At 39.7% G+C, this 25,317-nt stretch overlaps 1 protein-coding gene across 5 annotated transcripts in view; it reads right to left on the bottom strand.

Annotated features, from left to right (window-relative positions):
• LOC103474896 (unconventional myosin-Ic) overlaps positions 1-25,317 on the bottom strand; it is a 57,423-nt gene that overhangs the window by 20,767 nt on the left and 11,339 nt on the right. For 3 of the 5 annotated variants that reach the window (XM_008426167.2, XM_017308369.1, XM_017308370.1), the window contains one exon: positions 162-317. In XM_008426167.2, coding sequence (XP_008424389.1) covers positions 162-317 — 156 coding nt within the window. Of the gene's footprint in view, positions 1-161; positions 318-8,775; positions 8,876-9,410; positions 9,591-25,317 lie in introns of those variants that run through there. The other 2 variants (XM_017308368.1, XM_017308371.1) reach the window with 2 other exon arrangements.

Genomic DNA, 25,317 nt, shown 5'->3' with positions numbered 1-25,317 from the left:
GTGTTGTTTCAGTATCCCTGCGATGGCTCATTCCACCCCCAGGTAAAAAAAAATCTTACTATGTCTTATTAGAAAAAACATGGCACTAAACTTAAATAATCCCCCCAAAAATCAGGAAAGTTTTGCCTAATATGTGCCGCTAGCCCTCGTCATTGACTCACATAGATCAGGTTCTCCTTGAAGCGTTTCCGCAGGTTCTCTATGAAGGCCGCCTCGCTGGTGAAGTTCTCCAGCAGGACGAAATCCTGCACTCCCACCCGGTCTCTGGCTGTCAGGGCCGACTCCATCATAGCCCGGACCCCGTCACTCGCCACCACCTGCAACAAGAGAGTTTGTTAGTGTAACTAAAAAATAAAAATAACACAACAAATGTTATTCTTCAGTGTGCAACACAAAATCCAGTGGAGATAAATTAGAGTCTTCAATTTCCAAGAGTTGTTGTGAAGATAATGAGCAAATAAGACGGCCTGACTGAAAGTCAACCAGCAGAAGAAGAAAAAGTCGACAGTAGGACAGTAGGTCAGCAGCAGATGGATGCAGTTTTACAGTCGGTCATGTCAGGTTGAGTAAAACTGAATCATTTATTGTTCGTAAGGAACACAACTTAAAGATTTTAAGCTAAATTATAGTGTGGTAAAAAATTCACAGCAGCTGCTCATTCTCAGATAAAGCAACGCTTAACGACTCAATCTCTTCATGTAAACAAAAACAAACATCTAGATTTGATTCAAAGCTGTAGGAAATTAGAAACCTTACTTAGTAACATCTACAAAATTATAAAAACAAAACCTAGAAGCTTTGACCCTTGTTATTCAACACATATTAATTATTGCTGTACTCATAAAGCTGAACAGTCATGGAGTAATTTTAGTAAAAAACAGACGAACTGAAAAGAAAAAGTTTAAAATCAGCTTGTGAGAAGGATCGAATCACTTTCACCTGAACTGACCCAATATGTGATGGAAACACAGAATAAAAAAAATCCAGGCACTGAATGCAGCATATCGAGAAGCTAATGTCAAATTTAATTATTTTGTGCATTTAAAAAACCCGCATCAGACGGTCAAAGTGCTTCACAGTTACATCCACAATCGAAAAACAGTAAAAAAAAGTAATTAAAACAAAATTAGGATTTAAATTACTGTCAGACATATCAAAGAGATGAGTTTTTATCTGCTATTTAAATGATACTAGAGTCTGAGTGGTACGGACAGGTAGAAGTGAGATATTTCACAGCAGCATGTTTAAAACTTTAAAAGTGAGCAGAAAAATGTCAGTGTTTGTGCTGGGAAGAAGCAAAACCAAAAATGCAAAGGTGCAAAATGGTGAAGCCACCAATCTTTTATCAGTGCATCTCTAGTAAAGAGGTAGAGATATTGCCTCGTTTACCAAATGCATAAACAGCACAGTTGGTAAACTACTACTGTGTGGATGTAAATGAAACAAACACTCAGTTTTTGTTGATGAAAGGCTTGTAAGTGAACTTCTCACTTCTAAAAAAGCGAGATCGAGCCGAACCCAGATGTGGCGGGGAAGTGTTGTCGCCCCAACCCAAGTGCAAAAAAAAAAAAAAGACCCACCCCGGTTTCACTTGTTTAAAAAAGTAACACCAGACAAATTTAGCATCAGAAGTGCAAAGTCAAAGCGCAGCACTCACATGTCTGAGCTCATCGAGGCGTTTGCCCAGGAAGCCGTTTTCTAAAACAGTGGCTTGAGTTTTCAGCATAAGACTGGCCAAATTACCGACATCCATTGTTGAGATGCAGTCAGCAGTGCAGAGTGCAAAGTGAAATAAGTTGGAGGAGGAAGGAGCCAGGCTGAGGACAGGACAGGGGCACAAGACACACACAGTAGCACAGCAGGTGTTGTTGTTGTGTTAGGCGGTGCAGAAGACGTCTCCCTCAGGAGGCTACAGTGCAGACTTGGATTGAGAAAGAGATGAGAAGGCTTGAGGGAGGACAGAACGTATTAATTAGAGCAGAGGGAAAAACAAGAGAGGGAGAAAAGGGAAGGTGAGTCTGACGGATGCCGGGTTGTGACTCCAGTCCAGCTCCATGACTGCTTTAACCCTCCTAGAAACTCCTCAATGCAGCCATCTTGAGGCCCATTAAAATCTCCGCGCGCACACACACACACGCACACGCAGACACAGACACACAGCATCTTGTTCAATTTTCACCCAAATATGCAGAACCACGTTTGATCTCAGCCCAAGTGTTCGGTCGGTCTTCCCCAGCCTGAGTCAGTCCATGTCCCTGAACGCATCGCCCAGTATCAGGACAACAAACCTGACACAAACAGCAGCTTCCTGAGCCTAATAACATTAGCTAACACTGCCTGCTCCATTTGTGCTCTTTAATTAACTGAACCAGCCTGTAATTTATCTTTACAGCCTCTCAAAGAGGCGAGTGGCTTGGCTGGGAGGGAGGAAGGGAGGCTGCTGGAGTCTCTCCTGATGCTCATTCACTGATGTCTCTTTCAGGCCGAAATCAAAGCTGTACAGCAGTCAAAAGGTCTTAAAGACGACACAAATTCAGGGTAAATTGATTCAATCCCCAGCCATTTTCAGTACCGGTAAGAGGTTCAAAAATAAAATAAAAAAGAGGAAGTTTAAAAGATGTAAAAAGGATCAGATAATTCAGGCTGCTATAATAAGAGACAGACCTCAGCCAGAGCTGCTCATTTCACTTTTTGATCATTTCACATCCAACTTTTTTTTGGATCAAAATGGTATCAGATACCCAACCATCAATTACATTTTCGATACCATTATATATGAAATATATCATAAAATGAAACGGATTCCTTTAAACTTCCACACAAACAACCAAGTTCTCTTGTCAATCTTCCAACACTAATTTAGACAAAAGAAGATATTAAAACTCAACTAAACAGCTTGATAGGCAGATTTCTGCAAAGACGAGGCTAAATTCATACAATTTGGCTTCTTTATATAAATAACATTTCACCAATTGGCTGTTATGATGAACTGAATCTGGCTTTAGCAGTAAGGATTTGGATTGCTTGTTGAGCAATTATTCATTTCCTGAGCATGGAATCAAATCTAAAGACGAAGTTTGGTTTATTTCAGATCGTCTCTGTTAGCATCAGGTCATCGCAAACCTGGGTTTTGGTATTTATGTCTCTCATTTTGTCTTTTGGTGTGAAACATCCTCGTACTGTGGGGATATGCAGCGGATTCTCTCTCACTTCAAGCTTTTAGAAATAAACACTTGTCTCAATACATTTTCTGATTAAACATGTCTAGTTCAAATCCTGCCTGAATGATTTATTTCCATAACGTATAAATGATCCTTTGCTTTCTTAACACCCATGTTATCAGTGCTACATGTAAAAACAAAGTAAAGCAATGAATCAGGAGTGTAAGGAGTAGGGAGAACACCTCTGGGGATCATAATTGTGTGTTGATGTGTAACTTTATCCCACACAGCCGTGTGTCTCCCACCACTCAGCTCTGTTTGGACAACATGAGCTCTGGTGACCTATTGTTTCACACAGAAAACAGCAGCTGTGAGCGAGTGTGTGTCGCTACAGCCGAGTGTTTTAATATCCTGGTAATCTGTCACCACTTTGACTTCATTGTATTTGCTCCTCTCACCTCCCAGTAAAGGAATGGAGCTTCTATGTTCAGGTATTTTACCAGTTCAGATCTTTGAATTCAAAAGCGTTGCTGCAGCTGGAAACGCGACTTCCTCCCCAGAGGATTTGTTCCTGGGAAAGACTAAAGTAGCAGCAGGTTCAGCCCAAATGTGAATAAAGAACCAAGCAGATTTTACTGTAAAATAGAAGAAAATTGACGTGACTTTGCATGTTTTATGAAGAGACAGCCTAATTAGAGTGGTCAGCGCATTTCTTCTTCTTCAACACATCTTCATCTGTGTCGCGTTCCATTACTTCACCCTTTCCCAATTCTTCTTTCACTGTTTGGCTTTCCTGAGGGTACTGCGGACCTCCACCCGCTTTCAGGAACTCAAGGCGTATGTGCCTGCCTGGCTGCCACTAGTCGTCATGTTTTCCAAATCCTGTCCAGCAAACAGAGCCGCTCGGAGCCAGGATGGAGGGAGGAGAGCTGGGAAGCTCCCACGCTTCTGAGATGACCGATCGCTCCAATCACTGTCGCTCAGATAAGGTCTGAAATGACTAATCAGATTCATCATCAGCCGATTTAGTAATCGCTAATTATCAACTGGTGTATAGAAAAAAGAAGAGCAGTAATTAATCCAAAATTGTGCAAAAATATATACATTTTGAATTTAAGTTAAAAAGAAAATATGTTAATATGTTCTACCCAAAAGGTAAAAAAATATATATTTTCTCATTCTTCTTATGAAAAAGGAATTAAATTGTGTCTTTTAATGCATTCCTAACATTGTATAAAAAAGGCTTAACTGAAAAATGCGTAACGTGGCAATTGATAAAATAATCAATAAATCAATCAACTAAAATAATCATTAATTGCAGCCCTAGTTCAGATTGAAATATCTCTACATCATCAGATCTAATGTTATTACTGCTAATCTTTGATTGTTTCAACATAAAGTACCTCTTAACACCAACTGTCTCCACATTTACACTACACGTGTGTCATACTTAGACCTTATTTAAATGTCTTTTTCTGTAGTTAAAATAATCCACTTCTAAAAGGAGCAATTACCAGATTTATGTGCAGTAAAATTACTGTAAATGGGTAATCGAGTGTTATAGTATTATAGAATCAGAAGAAAAGAATTAAACCATTACGATCAGAGTTAAGTAGCAGAAAGCCAGATTTAGCCATTTAAAACACTATATTGAGAAAGCGTCGCCAGCTGCACACTTAAAACAAACTTGTTTTGCTGCTTGTCTGGAAGACCACAAATGCTAAAAGGACTGAGTTTATTTAGCACTTTTCTGGTCAAACTACCACTTATAGCACTTTACGCTGCAGCAGCATTCACACACAGTTCAGTAGGAAACTTGAGGTTGAGAGCAGGAGACGCAAGGAATTTAACACGCAACCTTCCAGTTGCAAGAGTCGACCCACTGGCTCAGACGGTCACTGTGTATTACTGGAGAGTCAATGCACAAGATGCAAAAAACAACATACATCTTGCAAAAGCATTCTTTTCAAATTTTTATCAGCTTGCAGCAGCAAACATCAATATGTTTTATTGGAGTTTGTTGTGAAAGATCAACACAAAGACATGCATAAGTATAAACAGGAAGGAAAACAATCCATAGTTAAAAAAAGAAAAACATCCAAAACTCTGAAAAATGTGGTGTACAACTGCGGTCAGCCCCCTTTACTCTGATTCTCCCAAATAAAATCCTGTCTAATGTCTTCAGAGCAATCCAGTTAGTAAACAGAAGTTGAAGAGGAGTTTAAAGCAAAGCCAGGTTACTAAGCAAAACCCCAAACTTTAAGCAGAAGAGAAGAAAATGGGAGAGTTTAATAAATAGGCCACATGGTGTTTTTCTTTTTTAAGTTATTCTTTGTTCTTCCATATACTTTTATTCTTTTTCTCCCTCTCTTTTCCACTTTTTCCCAAAAATATCTGTAGAGTAATTAAAAAGCAGAAAAAATAAGTCAAAATAGAAAATAACCACCATGATTAAAAGAAAAAAGAATATCCTAATCCACAAATTAATCAATTTCAATTTTGTTGCGGCACCAACTGATTTTGTTCTGTGTTTCATTCTTGTTTTGAATGTACTTATTTTAATGTATACCTGCTTGTTTGTTGGCTTTTTTATTTTTTTGGTTATTTTTATTTTAATTGCCCTTACTTGTTTTATTATCCGTTTAATTATTTTGTAGAAAAATACCCTTCCTTGCTTTTTGTCAGTTTTTAATTTTTATTGTACGCAGACTAAATGTAGAATAAAAAAAACAACTCAAGGATCAATCTACGATACGACTTCAGCACAACTAAAACAGAAAAACATGTAATTATGATACGATGGCTGAATAACACTCAAAAAAGTCAATTTTACATAATATTAATTTAAAACCCCCAAAATATGAAAAGGTTTAGGAGTTTGCAGTACTTTTACAGGACTCTGTGCATCTGAACTTCTTGGCTCGATACTTTAGCATAAACGTATGTCATGTTCAATAAAGCTTTGTATAAACCAATCAGACCCCAAGGCATGTCAGTCAACCAGAGTACAATGTGTAAGCACATAAAATACAGATAACATATGCAAAAATGTGTTGTTCTTTCTTGTTCACATGATTTTCAAAAAAAAAAGAAGTGTGTAGATTTGCACAGATCTGCCTAATTTAACTGCTCTCTCAATGTTTTGCCCCTTTTTCCACATGTTTCATCTCTGAATCAGATTTCTGGTGCTGATTTCTCCCCTCATCTGGTTCTGCGCTGGCTGAAAAGGGCGCAGACTGTAGAAATAAAGACTTCAATTTAATTCAGTCTTAATTTGTAAGTGACTGAGGTTTTAAGTGAAAGCTGGAGTAAAAGCTGAACACACTGTGACCCCAGAAGCTATGCATGAGTTGCTGGTTTTGTTAGAATCACAAGCCAACCACAACATTTTATAAACAAGGAAGTGGTTAAAAAAACAAAGCAAGGATCTTTTGCAGAGCTTCCAATCAGTCAAGGTCTCTCCAAGCTTGTGTGAATGTGGAGTAAAACAGATCCCACAAGTCTGTGCATGTAAAGCTGTCAGCGCTCGAAGCGTTCTCCCACTGCTCACCTGCACAAGACGCAAGCCGTATTACCATTATTTTTTTAGTATTACCATAGAGACGTTCCTCCAGCAAGTTCAGATCTCTCCACACGGCACAACAACGCTCCGCAAAGCAGTCAAACAGGTGGAGCGAGCAAAAATTTACCACACATCTGAGGGCATGTGGGCCAAACAAGCTGGCATCTAATAAAATCCTCCCAATTTTCTTCCACAAAAATAAAATTTTAAACTATTCACGTTGTTCATTTACTCTATTCTCGACTAGCCATTTAAGGATCCAGTTCATATAAACAGACAAAACATGATGCTGGTTTTCACAAGGAGGAGACAAGATTTGAGATTTAATTTTGGAAAATCAAAGGATTCCAACTTTTTTCTTTGACTTATTCATAGATTGTGTTTTTATGCTGATCTAATTTTAATAGGCAAAGTACACACATTTTTTTTAAAACCTTTCAAATCTCCTGTCATGTCACGGTGGGTGTGCTTGGAGACTAGAAGGGCATTTGTGTTGAGCAGCAGAGTGAAAGCTAGTTAATCAACCAGTCAGTTACTTGTTAGGCTCACTGGGGGTTTTTTCTTGATGAAAAGTTCCTCACAAGTCATCTAGCTGTGCAGAGGTTTGCTAATTAACCCTTCAATAGATTCAGGTGTGTCAAATCAAGGCAACATTTAAAACATCAGACATTAAACCTTTCAGACACCACTGCTCTAGAGCAGAACGCAAAAAGAGGTAATACTCTGCCCAATCAGCATGTTTACATAAAAACTGCCCTGTACCAATTCATCAAAATCAAAAGAATAACAAGAAATATTATTTTTTTTTAAATGTTAGAACTGCAATATCAGGCTGAACTCAAGAGATCAAATCTTATTATTTCAAACTATTCTTAAGAAGTAACATCCATTATCCAGTGTCGATGCTATTAGAACTGAGCTGATAGTTTGGTAGATTCAGTTCGATTAGGAACATTTGTTACATTTTCAGCTAATGTGCTTCACTTTCATACCCCACTGTCAACCAAACTAAACCCTTTGAAAAATATGTTTCGCCCTCTCGCCAGTGGGGGCGCTGCACCAAGAACCATTGAAGTAAACGACATGAAGAAGAAAACACTGAATGCAACTTCCTTCTTCACAAAAGGTAAATAAAAATTGAGTGACATCAGATTTTTTTAAGATTTCTCCATTTTTTATAAAACAGCACAAGTCATTTCTTCCACCAATACTGGACCAGCAGGATTGTTTTGGTTGTCTTTACCCAGAATGCTCTGCGCTACGGCTTCTTGTTTTTCGAGCCATCTGCCGGCTTTAGCCAGCACAGTCACAATATTCTCAACTTTTTAAAAATTGCATCTTTCTACTCAAAATGTTGTCACACAACCCATCAAAAAGGGTGGAGATCTCTTCACTGCGTTTCTAATCAAGTGATTTTAGCTGAATCTGTCAGAACAACCAGGCAACTAAAGAACTACTTCCTTTCTTATTCCAAAATAAAAACTTTCCAACATGGAACCACTTACCTCAACAAACTAAGCTGTATTTTGACAAAAACTAAATAAGTGTTTCAAAAGAAAAGGTACTTTAATGAAAAACATGAAAATCAAGAGATCTCCTGCCACACCCCTGCAAAACACCACCGTCTACTTTCATTAGAAAGAATCAGTTCCTGTCCTAGAAAACTGAGAAGTAGCGGATACTTTTAACCTACAAGTCAGCATTAGTGAAGAACAATTTGTCATTCAAACAATCTGCGAGAATCCACCAACTTACCTGACACCAGCGAAACTCCATGGAGAGAGGCTGTTTTGTGGCTTTCATATCATTAATCTTTACCCTCAGCCTGATTACATTCCCTTTCAGAGCAAAGAAAAGCTTTTCACAACTCAAGTTTGCCACAGTCTGCAAAGTGACAACCGAGGAAAGCCTGAAGAGAATGAGGCGAGCCCAGTATCAGCTTCTGAGCTGAAGTCAAATGCCTCGCAGGCAACAATGACAAGTGTGTCAAGAATTTCTTGGAGTAATATGCAACTCTGGCATGTGTCAGCTATCCGTGGTGCACATACATACCCAGCTGAGGCTCAGTGAAGAGTTCTGATGCGGATGAAATCCCTATGGACGAAGAGGCATGTCCCAAAACATGAAAGAAGTCCTGACCCGCTATACCCAAAGTACTAAGCAGCTACAATCTACTTCACATTGACACACTGACTCTTGGGTTCAGTGAAAGCAAGAATGCAGCAGAGCTACGAAACACCACTGTGTGACTGCCTCGCCCTGGGGCACTGCAAACACACACCCATGCCGACACACTCAGAGGTGAGGGCACTCCCTTGGAGATATCAAATAGGTCCAACATCACTGTGACAAATACGAAGGAAGAGGTGCAAAGATGCTGAGAGGAGACGAAGTCTAAAAAAAAAAAAAAAAAGTAGAGCAGGTGAGCATCAAGTTATTCAGTCTCACCTGTGTCCTTCAAGTCCAACAATGTACCATCAAGGTTGTTTCACAATCTGAAGCGCAGTGTGGGAATCTTACTTTACAAGTCAGACGAAAGTAACTCCCCTCCTAAAGATTAGTTCTTACCCGTTACCTCTAATTGCAAACTGACAAGTCCAAACTTGACCGTCTCTTTTGCGATCAATCACCCATAAAAAGCCTCCTTGTTAACCACATCCACAGCAGCTTTTTCCTCTTTTTCTTACCAAAGGTCTGTATTTCATGGCTCCTGCCCAGCTCTCCTGCGATCCGGACTTACTCTCGTTCCCACTGTTCCAATGGCCTGGCTGTCAGGAATGTGGCCTCCAGCGCCGCGTCACGACCACTATTTAACCGAGAGTTTGTTTTTAGAAGCTCTCCCCTTCGTCCTGAGAGCCAGCTGCCATGGCTTCTCCTCTTACTACTGCTCTCAGGCTACGAGCGCACACCTCACTCTGCCTCCTCTTACTCCCACCGCGTTCGCCCCGTCTTCCTCTCCCTCCCTTTGGAGGAAACAGTCCCTGTGTTTTTGTGACACAGAACCCCCCCACCCCCCTCCACCCGCTCCTTTCTTTTTTCTTTCTGTAAGTATTTTCCCTTTTGCCCCCTCCTCAATCCAGTGGACAACTAGACTCTAGGGGCAAAAGATCGAAAGCATGTTCCTCATCTTCTTATCGTGTGCACAAACACACATCTGGCCCTAACCACCACTGGAGAGAAGAAAGAATGAGAGGGAAAAACTGCATGCTGATGCCACTGTGGTGAGGAGTGTGTGTTTGTGTGTTTTTCTGTGCACGCATCCAAACTGAACCATGTTCGCTTTCTTCGGTTCCTCGCCTCCACTAAAGACTTTCTACTGGCAGAAATATGGCCGTTGCTCATTGTATTTAGCAAACAAACATCCCATATACACACATGAGAATTTGGCATTGTTCAATCAGTATCGACACAAGGAGGGTAATTTGTCCAGACCAGTGCAACTTGCGCACGTACACACCCGTCCGCTGCAGATCAAAGGTCTCTGTGGTCTAATGCATCTGCTTGTTAACACTAATAACATCTGGCATCTCACAGGCAAGGGGCGTGCGCTGCTGTGAACCGAGGAGAGCTTTCACTACATTTACTGGACAACAACATGGATGTTGGCACAACCTTAGTCATCATTTAAATACAGTGTGGATTTGATAATCTTACAAGCCACTTGAAGCATTTAGTGGTTTTCTCTGTACTCCGAGAGCAACGGACAAAGTTTTGAGACTTAAAGAGTGGCGTTGGACGTATTTGACATGAAGAAAATATGTGATCAAGTTATATAAAAACAGCAAACCTTTAGCTAATGCCAGTGAGCTGGAAATGACGTGCTCTGAAACAACATTTTAAGAAAGAGGCAGAAAAGCCAGCATTGGATTCTGGTCAATACTTTTGAAAACGATTATGTCATAGTCCCACCTCTGACTCGCAAACCTGCCAGAATGTTTTATGGAGGTGGGAACTAGAGCCTGCTAGGGAAATTTCAGAAAAGTAGGTTCAGCCAAACACGTAGCCTGAAAAAGTATTCAGTCTTGATTTGAAAGTGCTTGATATGTTACAGAAAGTGGGGCGGCGGGGAAATGTGTCATACATTTCTTATACCAACTTTATTAACAGACAGATTACACACATTTTACAATAGTTTACACTAAATACCCCAAATCCCAAGATCTTTAACAAAATAGAAACAAGCTTCAGAAAAATCTGATAAACAGTGAAGTACTTTTAGAAGTTGAAGCAGCTCTTTGAGATGCAAGTATTGCTCACACTCATACTGTAATGATGACACAGTTGTGATATGTTGTGCAACCCCAATAGGTATTAACATGCATCCTGTGCGGATACAGACACACTGCAGAAGCCTCCTGCAGTATCTCTGTCAAATACAAATAAATTAAGACATAAAACATGCGTTCTTCTCTTCATGTAGATCGATATGGTTTACACTAAAGTCCACTCATCTTTTGCAGATTTATATCTAGGATTCATGAGTGAATAAATGAATGTTTCCCTGAAGAAAGCTAGCCACGGCTTCCTGCTTTGATGGAACAGTAACCTGCATAAAATTGTTGTTTTAAATGGCAGAGTATGAAGATATTGCAGTGGGAGATCTCTCCATGCTCAAATGATAATTCTTGTCCTGGGAAGAGCCGTCTCATTGCTTTCTGAGCAAATCCATTTAAGCTACAATGAGGCATGGATAAAAAGGTGTGTACCATTGAGTTGATGTTGCACAATAAACTCTGTCCAGGGAAAACGTTTGCAAGAATAAACAACTTCAAAAGTTGTGTTTTCGGTTTCTCTGATTAGATCCAGCAGGATTTGGCTTGCTTTACCTTACTCTCTGAGGTAAACATCTCCTGAACAAGCTTTGTGACAGAACCAATCAGCTGCAACCTCACATCAGGAGAACCGATTAAAGCGGGACAGTCTAGTCAAAGCAGCAACAGGCAACATGTTCAAAGAGAGGAGCGCCAGCAGGAAAAGCCAAGTTTTATAGACCTCATTAAGGCGTCTCGCTTCTTTCTTGTTGGTCCGACAGAATAAGCCTCTAATCCAAACAATTAACACCTGCTTCCTTTGAATGTTGCCCTCAACATCTCACCACATGCATTTTTTAGTAAGAAGAAGCAGAAAGCGATGTGGAGAAGAAGACAGAATCTGTGGAGAGGTTTCTGTCTCTCTCAAAGCATCTCGTTTTACCTCAGTCAGCTCTAGCGAGGCAAAGTCTTCCTCAAGGTTATCCTGTTCTTGCTTTTAATTAATTTAGCTGAAGGTGCTCAGCCCCGAGGGCAAAGAGCGAGTCTCATGAGGAGGAACAAAGCCCCTTTTCAACACCGGTAAACCGAGCAAGAGATTCCATCACAACTCTTGAGAGCACCTCACAATTATTTAATTTTTAAAAGTGGAATAATTATGTAATGGGCATCGACAAATAAGGTCATGTGGAAAAATGTCACATTTTGCACATTTCTGTGCTTCCATTTGGGTCTCTACTGCTTATAAAAACAACCCAAACACTTACAAAAAAAAGACAATCAGCTGTTTTTAAGACTAGCCAATAGTTAAACCACATTAAACAGGCACTGTGCCGTTACCAGAGACGGGCAGAGCACCAAAAGATGTTTCTCTAGAAAGAGCAGCATTACAAGCCATTCAAAAAATTACTCAAGAGCAAAAAAGTATTTGGTATCGAATAACTCAACAAAACATCAATCATTTTCAATATTTAAAAATTGCATCATCAGATGGGCCAAAACATAAAAGTATGTGGAGATTTTGGTATTTTAAGGACCAAAATTAAAATAATTTATTTAAATAACAATTGCAAAGTAAAGTCAGACAAAAGAAAAAAATAATTCCCAATAAATTTATTTTAATATAAAACTTTTTGTTCTACATTTAGTAAAGTTATTCAGAGCAGAGTAACCAGAAATGTTACTAAAGTAACAGTATCAATAAAATTAATCAAGTAAAAAGTACAATACATAGTAAAAATAACCCTAAAAGTTAATTTTTTCCAAAAAGTTACAGCAGGTAAATGTAATTGAATAATTGTAACTTGTTATGACCAAACTCTGGCCATTGCCTAGCAACCCCAGCGAAGTCCACCTGTTACATAGCAACCCAAGTGGCACTCCAGTACGTTTGGTCAGCTTGTTTTACCGCTGTATGTGCACTACAATGGGTGTTGGAAAGGAAAAGTGTTTTGCTGCCGACTTATCATTCAGAAACGACTTGCTGCGTTGTTGGTTGTGTTGGAGGCTCTACTTCTGCTTATCAAAGATGTACCATTTTATAATTGCGAATCTGTTTGCAGCTATTTTCACGTGCAAGTGTAAAAGTTGAGTAAAAGCAGCAGCTCATTCTGAGAGATTTTAAAAAATAGGCAGAAATCATCAACTAAAAATGATTTTGCAGAAAAACTGTAACAAACATGTTTTGTATAGCCAATAGGCTTATCTTAACCTGTTCAAGGAAGCATAGCAGGTCACCTTTAACTCTTGTCAAACAGAAGTAAAGAGGCAGAGAAGGACAATGTTACACAGTCTAGACTCTAGCATGCCCTCTACTGGCCACCTCATGCCTTTTCTCCTCTGCAGACATTAAAGCAGCTAAAATATCTGAAACAATAACCTGTGTGCTCAGCGGTAGAAAGGGACAACAAACCCTTCATGTGGGTTATGTTGCACTCGTTCCATGCCAGTTTTATTTGACAGCCCCTTCCTCCTCCATTACCAGCACATTCAAAGCCTCTGCTGCAGGAATCTGAGTAATGCTTTCCAGACGCTCTCACTCTCTCCCTTCATGTGTGTCTCACTCTCACCACAGTGTGAGAACGCCGTGGTCAGACGGAGGGAAGCAAGCACTGATACAACACCAGATAGCGGATAACACTTGTTACACAATCAACAGATCCTGCGAGTTTCCGTCGTTCATCCCTGCCAGCCACTTCTGGCTGAGGACTGAAAAGGTGTGTGAGTGTGTGTGTTTCACGCTGAGGCAGCATATTTCAGCTACGCTGCAAGAGAGGAGGGGCTACATCTGACCACCACTATCTCACTCAGCTCTCAGACTTTAACCCTTTAATGCTATTAAACCTCCTGGCACTGGACTGAACATCCGGCAACGCAACCTCCAATACGGGGATCGTATTTGCTTAGTGTCTATTATGTGCATTTTATAACTAGAAATCTATAAAAGATGGGGCATAAAACCACTGAGAGGCTATAAATCCATGGAAACAACACAAACACTGGTTTACACCTGCCATTTGTTCCAGGGTGGAGCATTCAACCACAGCTCTGATAGCCTGGCGCTGCAGCAGGTCCATCCACTTTACAAACAAAACTTTGGTCACTCTGTCGTTAATCATTACAGGATTTTACTTTGGTCCTGGTGTGCCTTTTAAGTGAAGCCCTACTCTGATTTGCAGTTAAATACAGACACTTAACTTTAGGAAGAAAACAGTGTTTTTATTTGCATAAAAAAAAGGGGGGGGGATTGTTTTCAGGTCAGCGCATGCGATCTCAGTTCCGTGGGAAATGAGAAACGAGAGCCTGACTTTCCCCTCAAGCTCCAAGCCTCTCTCCCCATGACTTAAATTCTTCTTCTTTCCTGTTGCACTTCCTGTTCAAAGTTTGCTCAAAGTCGTCTTGGATATAAATAGCAACTTTCCGTTCTCCCCGCACTGCGGGCCCAACAAAAAAACTACAACTTGTAGAATGTGCCGTGTAATTTGATACACATCGCTCTGTCATGTTTAGCAGCTGCTAATGCGGCACTGCAACGTCACAAAGCTATAAGATTTATCTGATTCAAGGTGTCGCCTTAGCAGCCAGTACACTGTGAATATATTTCCAAATCAAAAGGACTTTATAACATCTCATCATCGACTTATTCACAAATTACAATCAGTGGTGCAATGCATCCAGTTGAGTCTTTACACACGTTGTTTACAATTAAATAAAACCAAGATGAAATGTAGTTAAGGCTGCTTTTACGGAGCAATTTACAAAATAGTCCAGTTCTACTGAAAGAAATTCATCAAACTAATAAAATGCATTTTATTGCTTAATGCAATGTGAGTCAAACATCACTGTCAGTCTTAAATTTGAAGTATGAAAAACTTTTTGTAAAGTGTAAACACAGGTGAGAAATCAATCATTTCAACTAAACTTTTAAAGATTAAAAAGAAAACGTTAACGAGATAATGGTAAATACAGCTTTTTATATTATATTTCACTTTCAGTCTTTATAGTATGGAAAAAACATATTAAAGTAGATATTTCTAATCTACTTTGTTTTTCTTCCTCGTGTCATTACTGTTCTTAATCAAAAAGTACATGCAATGTTAGCTGACAGCCCAGATTCTGTACTAACAATCACAGATACAAGTAAGGTTTTAGCAAAGACTGTCAGGTTTTCATTATAAACTAAATTAATAAGAAAATCTTCCTTCCCTTCACAATGATGCACCATTTTAAGACGGTTTATTACATATTCTAGTGAAGTTTGTGATTCTAACATCACAAAATTAGATAAATATTCAAGTGGAGCTTCTGCAAAGGGCTGTATCTACCAGAAATAACATGCTATTACCAAGTCATGAGCTTATTTTTTATGTTTATTAGTCTGTAGTGCTGCCAATGTGTTTCATTTGTATTTCTCATTTCCTCAGGTGAATTTATGCAAAGACAACAACAAGCCGTCAGTAAGATGAGCTCACTTCCTGAGTTGCATCACCAATCTGAGCACACCCTTGACTCCAAGGTTGCACAGCTCATTTTTAGCCGATGCTGTGAAGGATTCATCCTCCACAGAAAGAATGCTGATAGACACTCAGCTGAAACGTCTGTAATACAACTCCCTCACTGCTGATGAACAACACTAAATCACAATCATCTTTGGCGCCGCAGAGATTAGCCTGGAACTCAAACATCATGGTGGAGCAGTAAAGCAAATATGTTAACGTTGGCTCGTCCAGAGCTAAATCAAGATGGACAAATTAAAGATTGATCTCCTAAGCAATGATTCAGAGATGACTTCTATCCCTCTTCATTACAGCCAGACAAAAATAATCTGCAAGATATTAAACTCCTGACCTAGTGGGACCAGTTCCAACATATTTGTCTTTCCTCCAAAAACAACATATCCGATACTGACACAAGTCATGTCAAAGAAACGCATCCATACAGGGAGGAATTTTGTGGGCTGCGACGTGACGAAAGACTGTCGAGGGATCTAGTCAGAGCGCCCCTGACATTTCAATCTCAGTCTCAATCTCAATGAAAGATACAGCAAAGGAAGGAAAACGAGAAATACTGTCGTCATCAAAATTTAAGAGGAAATGTTTGGCAGTTTGTGGCCTTCTCTTTCACCCATTATGTCTGTTTCTGCTGATGCAGAAATACTCCACGGTTTTCACAAACGTTACTCTTGTACAGTAAATATTTCACAACGAGAAACTTTGAACAACAGCACTTGGAAAAAACTCAAAACCTCTCAACATTTTCTTTGTTTACTGTGCTACAACTAGAGGTTAAATACAGGAGAGCCCCATAACTTTTACATTTTCATCTGCAAAAACATTTAAATCCACATTTAGAGAACACTTTTGGCCCTTCTTTGTTGCTCAATACTTTTCTCAATGAAGGGCGTGACAATGGCCTAAAGGAGGATCAAACATGAGCTTAGCGTCAACAAATCACAGAATGAGGAAACAATGTTTACTCTTGAAGCGTTAAATACATAAATATATCCTACATTTCTGGACAGAAGGGAGAAAAGAGATCCTGAACTGACACAGGAGAGTAAAACACTGGAAATGCATGGCAGCTGTGATGTCAGAGCAAAAGTATGTGAGCCATGGGGGCGGCAAGCGAGAGATGGAGAGAGCCGGAGAGAGAAGTGTAGAAGAAGAACAGGAAGAAGCAGGAAGCTGGTTACACATGGTGAAAGTGTGACCTTAAAAAAAAAAAAAAACTTGAGTCAGTGAATGAGTGTGTTTGTATTCTCTGAGATGACTAGCGGCTCTGACAGGCTGAAGAGATCCAGGCATATATTGACACAAGGGGGTTCCCAGGAGGCCAATTCGCTCAAACTGGCCAGCCACCCACTAGGCCTGCCTCTCTTCAAGGCCCTGATGGTGTGGATTCAGTGACAAACCACAGTGGGTGTGTTGGTGTGCACCAGACCGTAGCAAAGCGAGATTCTGGCACAGCAACACTTAAGTGACAGGAAAAGAGAGCAGCTGGCTTAAAAATAAGTAAATGAAGGAAACTGGGCTGCTGTTTTTTTCTTCCTCTTTTCAGTTCACACACCAAATATGGAGACGCTCTGTGTCCTTCGCACTTAAACACACCCACTTTTCCACTGTGGCAGCACTTTGGTCATGAAGGCATTTCCTAAGGTTTCCCATGTCTATCATAGAGGAGGAATCCATACGCTGAAGTACAGGAACGTGTTAGCAGAGGATCTGAGTAGAGAGCGTTAGCATACAATCAGAAATACAGTTTTTAGCACCTTTGGAGTCCAGACAGGCGCTACACAAGGTTAGAGTTTGAAGCTCTGATACAAGCCTGTGCATGCATGTAAGAATGAAGCAGAGCAAGAGTTAGCATCAGTCAAGAGCCACATGCTAATGGGATTTAATCAGAGTCAACACCTGCAGGATGGCTGGAAAACATGGAGAAATTATATCAGGAATAATCAGATTGCAGTTATACGATCCTAAATATCCACCATAATGACACTCTGAAGCAGGGCAGGGTAATCTAATCAGGGAATGTGGATCTTTTGAGGTGAGGTGCTACATAATTAGCAGGCTGGTAACTCAGTATCAGCCCCAGTCAATCATTAGTTACGCTTACGCTTCATGATTTAAAGTCCACATTCTCCAGCAAAAAACACCACCAAATGATGAACAATGCTACCAGTCAAGAGTCAAGACCTTAATGTGGACCAAGTTATAAGTTATTATCCAACTTTTTCACTTTTTAAAATGTTTTTATTAAGACTTAAGAACCAGAACCAAACAAGAAGAAGCAACATTCAGTTTTTATGCCCCTCTAATCTGGAAAAAACCTCCAGAAAACTAACATTTTTGGATTTTTATTTCCTTTAAATCAGTTGCCTTTGATTGATAATAACTGGAACATCATAAACTGTATTCTACCCGTTACTGTTTTTCCTCATTTTTTGCTTTTTTTTTTTAATTGCCTTGTCGCTGAAAATGTACCGGTAATATTAAAATAAAATTGACTTGTCATCTCAGTCATAGTTTATCATAAATACAAGAATTGAATTTCACTCAACAATATCTCACTTCTTTGCCATCTTTCACACCTGAGCTGCAGCTCCTCCATACCAACTGAAAACCTTCAAGACTTTGAAATTATGTAAAAACTACATTTTTAATACATTTTTCTATTCCGAATTTTACAATGCCCGTTTTTAAAGAACTTTATTTTACTTTAATTTCCAACATCATTTATCAGAAAATGTAAATAGGAATCTGTTTATATTATTGTTTGAGTCTTTTATCTGAAGCCCTTGTTATGTATCAGATTTCTAAGGCAAAAATTATTTCAAAAACAGATTTAGCATTGAGAGTAGCTTTTCTAAACAGCCTGTCAATTAAAGGATATCTACACCGAGGAGCAGAACGAGGAATTCATAACAGGCAGATAAATTATTTCAGCTGCAGGGCAGGTGAAGACTTGTTGAGCATTTTCTCAACTCTCATTCCACCATTTTTTCCCCCCCAAATAAAGTTTGCATCCGTTCAGCTACTCTGCAGATATTCCTACATCTAAATCTCATAGATTGTAGACGTCGCCCTCCTGGTTGTATTAACATCCATCAAGATTTAGTTGTGCTGATGATTAGAGTCGTGCTGACAGATTTATCACAACAGAGCCTAATAAATTAACACAATGGATATATCATGTTGTGTTCATGAACTGGGTTTTCGCTCATACACAGACGCTGTTCGGCTGGTTCCTGTGCCAGTTTATGTTATGTTGGCTGTAGACAAAAGTTTAGGCTGAAATGAATCAGGAAATGTACGATCAGATTTGACTAACTCCATGAAAATTGGACATGTCAACATGTTTCCAAGTTACTGTATCTGTATGGCATTGTACAGACAGAGCTGCTAGGTTCCCAAACAGTGAATGTCCTGTTTACTCTGACCACTTCCTTCAAGTTAATTAGGCTTTATTCACAGTAGGGACAAAACAAAACCAGATGATGATGACTAATGAAAACATCGTAAAAGCTGGTCTATTTCCTTCCCTCACACTGGGAATCCCACTAATATCGCTCTCTTTCCTTTTTCTTCAAATGTAAATGAGATCAGCACTGCTGATCCAACCAGGAAAAAGGTGACGCACACCCTCTGTTGGAGCTGTGCTTCAAACCTGTAAACAGTCCTGCACTTTATTTTTATCTGGTTAAATATAGGCTCCATGATAAAAATAAAAACAAAAATAAACAGGAGAATCTACAGAAACACACTGTTAAGATTTGAAAAATAAATGCACTTATAAAATATCTGGTGACTAGAAGAGGTTGAATTTAAGATGATCTTTATTGATCTTTCTTTGTATCGTCATACTTTAATAAACTAACATTTAAAAATGTTCTCCTCTCCCGCTTCATCCATCATTGTTACAAGTACAAAAATCTTCCCTTCGGCCCGTGAGCTGCGGCGTTTACACCAGACCCGTCCTTCAAATCAGGGGAAAAGACGAATGAATTTGGGCACAATTATAGAAATCTTTGGAATTGGGCAGCCTTGGTTGCATTGCTGTAACTCCATCAGTCTTCAAAGCTTGCAACCCCTGATTTTTGGCAAACCCTAGAGCTGTGCATGAAAAGGTCATTCCAACAACAATCTTCAGAGTGGAAGGAGACTTTAAGGTAATGATGGTTTTTCTACAGCCTTCAAACCTCATATTTGAGGTTTGAGAGAGCAAGGAGGAGTAAGACCTGAAGCAGATATGAGGAAGGTTGAACAAAGTGCAGCACAGTTGCTCTGCTAAGTCTTCTCATGGTGTCCTTTTCCACCTTTGAACATGCTGAATGTGGAACAACTGAAGTTAAATCTGTAAGGAATATACATGAAGATGAATGTTTCAGTAATATAAGATGCTAAAGAAACCTTAAAATGTCAGCAGTGGTAGTTTAATGCTTTGGTGAAAAATATAAGAACCTCAGTTTTGATTATCTTTATTGGCAGGAAGGCTGGATAAAAAAAAAACTTCTCATAAATACTCCTATGTTACAGTTCTTCAAGAGAAATTGAATCTGTTGAAATGTGCATCAATCAGTCGCAGTTTTACAAAACCCTCCATCCATCCATCCATCCATCCATTTTCTGCCGCTTATCCGGGGTCGGGTCGCGGGGGAGGAGGCCCAGACTTCCCTCTCTCCAGCCACTTCTTCCAGCTCTTCCGGGGGAATCCCAAGGCATTCCCAGGCCAGCCAAGAGACATAGTCCTGGGTCTTCCCCGAGGCCTCCTCCGGGTGGGACGTGCCCGAAACACCTCACCAGGGCGGCGTCCAGGAGGCATCCTGACCAGATGCCCAAGCCACCTCAACTGGCTCCTCTCAACGTGGAGGAGCAGCGGCTCTACTCTGAGTCCCTCCCAGATGACCGAGCTTCTCACCCTATCTCTAAGGGAGAGCTCAGCCACCCTACAGAGGAAACCCCTTTCGGCCGCTTGTATCTGTGATCTCGTTCTTTCGGTCATGACCCAAAGCTCATGACCATAGATGAGGGTTGGGAACGTAGATCGACCGGTAAATCGAGAACTTCGCTTTTTGACTCAGCTCTCTCTTCACCACGACGGACCGGTACAACRCCCGCTTTACGGCAGACGCTGCCCCAATCCGCCTGTCGATCTCCCGCTCCCTTCTTCCCTCATTCGTGAACATGATCCCCAGATACTTAAACTTTTGTAAACTGGGTTTACAAAACCCAGCGATCTGAAATCAGCCACAACCCTCTGATTGCTGCATCTCTAATTTGAAAGTGTGCCATATAGGAAGACGGCTCCTCTGAGGCCATCGGTTTCTAATTAAAATGCAGTTGCACTCGACCTAAAGCTGACAGGAGTGGAAATTTATGCGTGAACAGCTTAAATGGAGAAACTTAACACAGACCTCCTCCCTACATAAGAAGATGGCTCAGCAATTTGATCATGCAGGCTTTGTTGCCACATCTCCATCTGAATCCTCAACACACACACACAGTTTCACAGAAACACACTTCATTCTGAGATATGCATCACACCCATTTATAAATGCAGCATTTAACCTTTCGCTTTTACTTTTTGTTTGCACTCTGCAACTCGTAGTTAACCTAAAATTAATCAGAAAACACACACGCACAAACACACACACACGCACACACACACACACAAACGCTGTGTGTCTGAACTTCAGTTCAGGATGCAGCAGGTCATTTGGTTAGAGTCACCCAGCAGTGACCAGACCGCTACTCAGTCCTGGACACAGACAAACACCTTGAAGTCATCACCATGATAACGATAAGACCGCCGGCAGACGTTGGTTATATAAAAACAAACATGGAGACAGGGAGGAGCAACATGGTGGGGAGGGGATGTGCTCAGATCCAAGACAGCTTCTGCAACACAAATTATGCAAATAATCATTTATGATAAGCCAGTAGAAAATTTTATGGGAAAGTGGGATGGAGAAATTGATGGGGAAATGTTTTAGGAGGTTCAGCTATGATGTCATATATAGAGCCTCATTTAAAATGACGCTGACTGATCATTAGAGGCTTGTTTAATTGAGAATACCAATTCAAAAAGTGAAGGTGGTCTGACGATTACACGTAAACGATCTGACGAGCGGTGGCATTTATTTTCGACATTTGGAGTTAAAGTGGAGTTTTCTGCACTGCCACACTCACAGTGGCTAAATCCCACTGGGCAGAGATCTGAACAAACAGCTGCTCCACCTCTCCTGAAGAGCAGGATTCTCCAACTCTCTGCCTCACACACACACCCACCCACCCACACACACACACACACCGAAACCACCAAGGAAACACCGAGCAGAACCACCGGTCCATGTTGGACACCAAGCAAAGACTTCCGAGTTTGGGGTGGGAGACATGGACTTAACAATTTATCACAATATTTTGTGATAATATTATGAAGCAATAAAAGCGATAATTAACCATTTATTACTTTTTGGATGACACAACAACCATAGCCTCACACAAACAAACACTGTTCCCATTTGAAAACTGTTTTTTTAGGACACCAGTCACAAAGATGTGTGATTTATATCACTAAACTGCGCAGAGACTTCATTTAATCATGTTTTCAAATTAACTGATATTTATTGACGCTGTCGTGGAGAAAAAACACTTCAGAAAATAGAACAAATAACATTTCAGTAAGTTAACATTAATTAACATTTCTTAAAGATAGAATAAAGGCCCAGCCTATTCAAATATCTGTAGAGTGGGACAGCAATTTCTTTATCCACAAATATTAACCCAGAAATTTTTCAACATTTCCATGAATTTAAAAGTGTAGAAGGCAGGGAATGTCAATAGCAGCATTTGATAGAAAACATAGTAACAGCAGCACCGTCCGGTGTGGTTGACAATCATTTACCAGCTGTGGAGAAACACACCCGAAATTTGGCATACTTTAAAATTTACATTTAACCATCTATATATTTAGGGTAGATTTATAGTTTGTAAAAGTCAAAGCCTTTAAAGATGTACTGACATTAGAGAAAGTCCATGTGGTTTCATACAAGGAAGGAAGGAAGGCTAATTTGTCAATGTGGGCTTCACTGGTGATGAGACAAACCAAAAAAAAACACAAAAATATGTTTCCAACACACCTATTAACAAGACTGAGTGTATGGAGAAGTCCTCTGCACTCACACTCTGTTTTTAGGTCAAATACAGACGGAAGAGCATAAAAAGAAAGAGCACAGCTTCAAAGCCCACAGCAGCCTGGGCTCTGAGTCACTCCAATGGACTCCAGATGAAGGTGAAAACGATTAGATGGGAATTCTGCACATCAACCTTCTGTGCCATATTAGGTTAATAGCTTTAGGGCCAATAAATGCTACAATGTGTGCAAAACTTCCACGTTCTTCAGCAAACAGCTTGATGAGACAAAGAATGAACGATTAGATGCTCCACACTCCATTTCTTCACATGGGACTCGTCTTTGCTTTCAAGACACAAAAATGTTTCCTTTCAAACTAGGGCCAGAATTTGCATTAATTAATTAATTACAGATATTCCAATGCCTTAACATTTTTAATGCAATCAATTGATGTTTTTGTTTCTCTTGCAGGATAAGTTTCCAGCCAGAACTTTTAAATACGAGCGTTTCTGGTACGGCCGCAAAGCAAAACGACGGACGACAAAATGATTTGATGGAACGCTGGAGAAAAGAAGCTACTTAACCCCAAAATGGCATCGAAATGCTAAACATGCTGCAGCAGCACAGACATACCCAACGCTAATGTTAGCATCTGCAGTCCGCATTTCTAAAGTAGTATTTTTTCTAAATAGCTACATCAGGTGTTCCTGAGACACGTGAAAGCAGAATGGATACAACGGCACTTTGCACCACCCTTAAGGGTTGAATTACTTAAATAACACATTAAAAATCATAAATATATTTGTTGTCGATTTATCCAACAATTTAGCAGCAAAATTGCTTTGTTAATAGAAAATGTTGCTCATTTTGTCGCTAGTTTTTGATTAAAATGTGATTAAGTTACAGTTTCCTCAGTTATCTAATATTAAATCGAGTCCCATCAAAACGTCCAACACTTTGTGGCATTCTACCTGTGTGTCCAGCGGCTCCAACTCTGCTGCCATGTGGCTCCTTTATTTACTCAGTCCACCTCATTCTCTGCAGGCCCAGGGCCACACCTGCCTCCACTTATGTTTGTTTTATCCAAAGACTTGGTTAAAGGTTAACAAAGAGGCTCTGAACGAGAGACAAAGCTGTAACCAAGGACCGTAACCATTGTCTCCCACAGCAAAGCAATGGAAAACACACCCACTAAAGTACACCGCACTCTACTGTAGGAGTATCGCCTTAAGCTGATCCACACAGCTGAATTTGCCAATATTTGTTGCTGTGAGCTAAACATGAATTGTTTTAAGCTACTCAATAATGTCCATGTGATAATCTATTGATTTCCTGCTTTAGTCAAATAATTAGCCGGAGTCATCACCAAGCAAATCAGCATGGAACAAGATACGACCATTTCAGCAGTTAATGCAGAGTCACAGATGGGTAGCTGATGGATTTTACTTTTAGGAATCCAAAATTTCCAAATATTTTGCCTCATGTGACTCAAAACTCCGGCTTTATCTTTTTAAATAACCGGAATATGGTTGGCTTTGTTGGTGATCAATAAAAAACCAGGTTAAAAAGGGCTTCATCTTTGTGACTTTATGTCAGAACTGTTTTTTGAAAGAGGCTATTAAACTTTCAGGAAGAAATGTTTGAAGCCTACCCCCATGTCAAGTGACATGCATCCAACATAAACATAATTTATGTTTGTAACTCAGCTACTTATGATTTTACACTTATAACCATTACAAACTGACATTTAAAATTAGAACAATTAATTATTATTTTTTTTACAACAGAAATGAGGCATTAATGTAAAGTATAATTAATATCTGCTTAAATGTTACGGTACTTTTAATCTGGTAAATGAGACTCACAAAGACATATATTCTTATTTATTGAATATGATTGTATCTTATTCTGAGGCTCCAAATGTGTTCCACTCTACAAATAATTTACATCTCTAGCTAATTTTGAGAAACTCAGACATCTAAAAGATATCAAGGAGCTTAATAAGATGCCTAAAAGGCATAATAAGCAAACACAAATGCAACCTAATATAAAGCCGAACTACTTTCTACAATAGCATTCATTATGAGATGCTTTTTAAGTAGTAAAAAAAATAAACATCTTATCTGACTTTGTAGTGTCATAAAGGCCTTTTCCAAGGACTGAATCAAGTTTACTTTTTCATTCTTTCTCAACTTCAACATGAACCATGCCCATGTTTGTTTAAACTGTATACGAGGGAGCTCAATTCTGCTAAATTCAAACAATCATATGAGCTCCAGAGGCATTCATCAATGAAATACAAGCAAACAAGGACACGCCATACAAAGCTTTGTTTCAACAAGGACTCAGATTTGCCTTTGGTGTCATATCACAGTAATTACCAGGTAACCAGGTGTGTCTCAGCACAGAGTGTATAGATTTGGATTTGAGGTCACGGCAAGAATGACATCAGATCAGCTAAGCTGAGAAAAAGAGTCAAGTAAAGTAGAATAATCTGCAGATGAAAACAAAACTGCCAAGTCTTAAATGCTGCTCTGAATTAGGAACAAGTCCAACAATAGAAAGGTGAAAATTTTAAAAGGTGACCCATTATGTTTCATTGAGCAGGTTAGGATAGATCTATATGCTACACAAAACATGTTCATTATACTTTTTGCACAAAATAATTCTTAGATAATGAGATTTCAGTCTGCTTCTGCTCGTTTTAAGATGTTTT

The sequence above is a fragment of the Poecilia reticulata genome, linkage group LG13, assembly GCF_000633615.1.
Source record: "Poecilia reticulata strain Guanapo linkage group LG13, Guppy_female_1.0+MT, whole genome shotgun sequence".
NCBI classification, from domain to species: Eukaryota; Metazoa; Chordata; class Actinopteri; order Cyprinodontiformes; family Poeciliidae; genus Poecilia; species Poecilia reticulata.
This window is presented reverse-complemented; position numbering and strand designations above follow the sequence as displayed.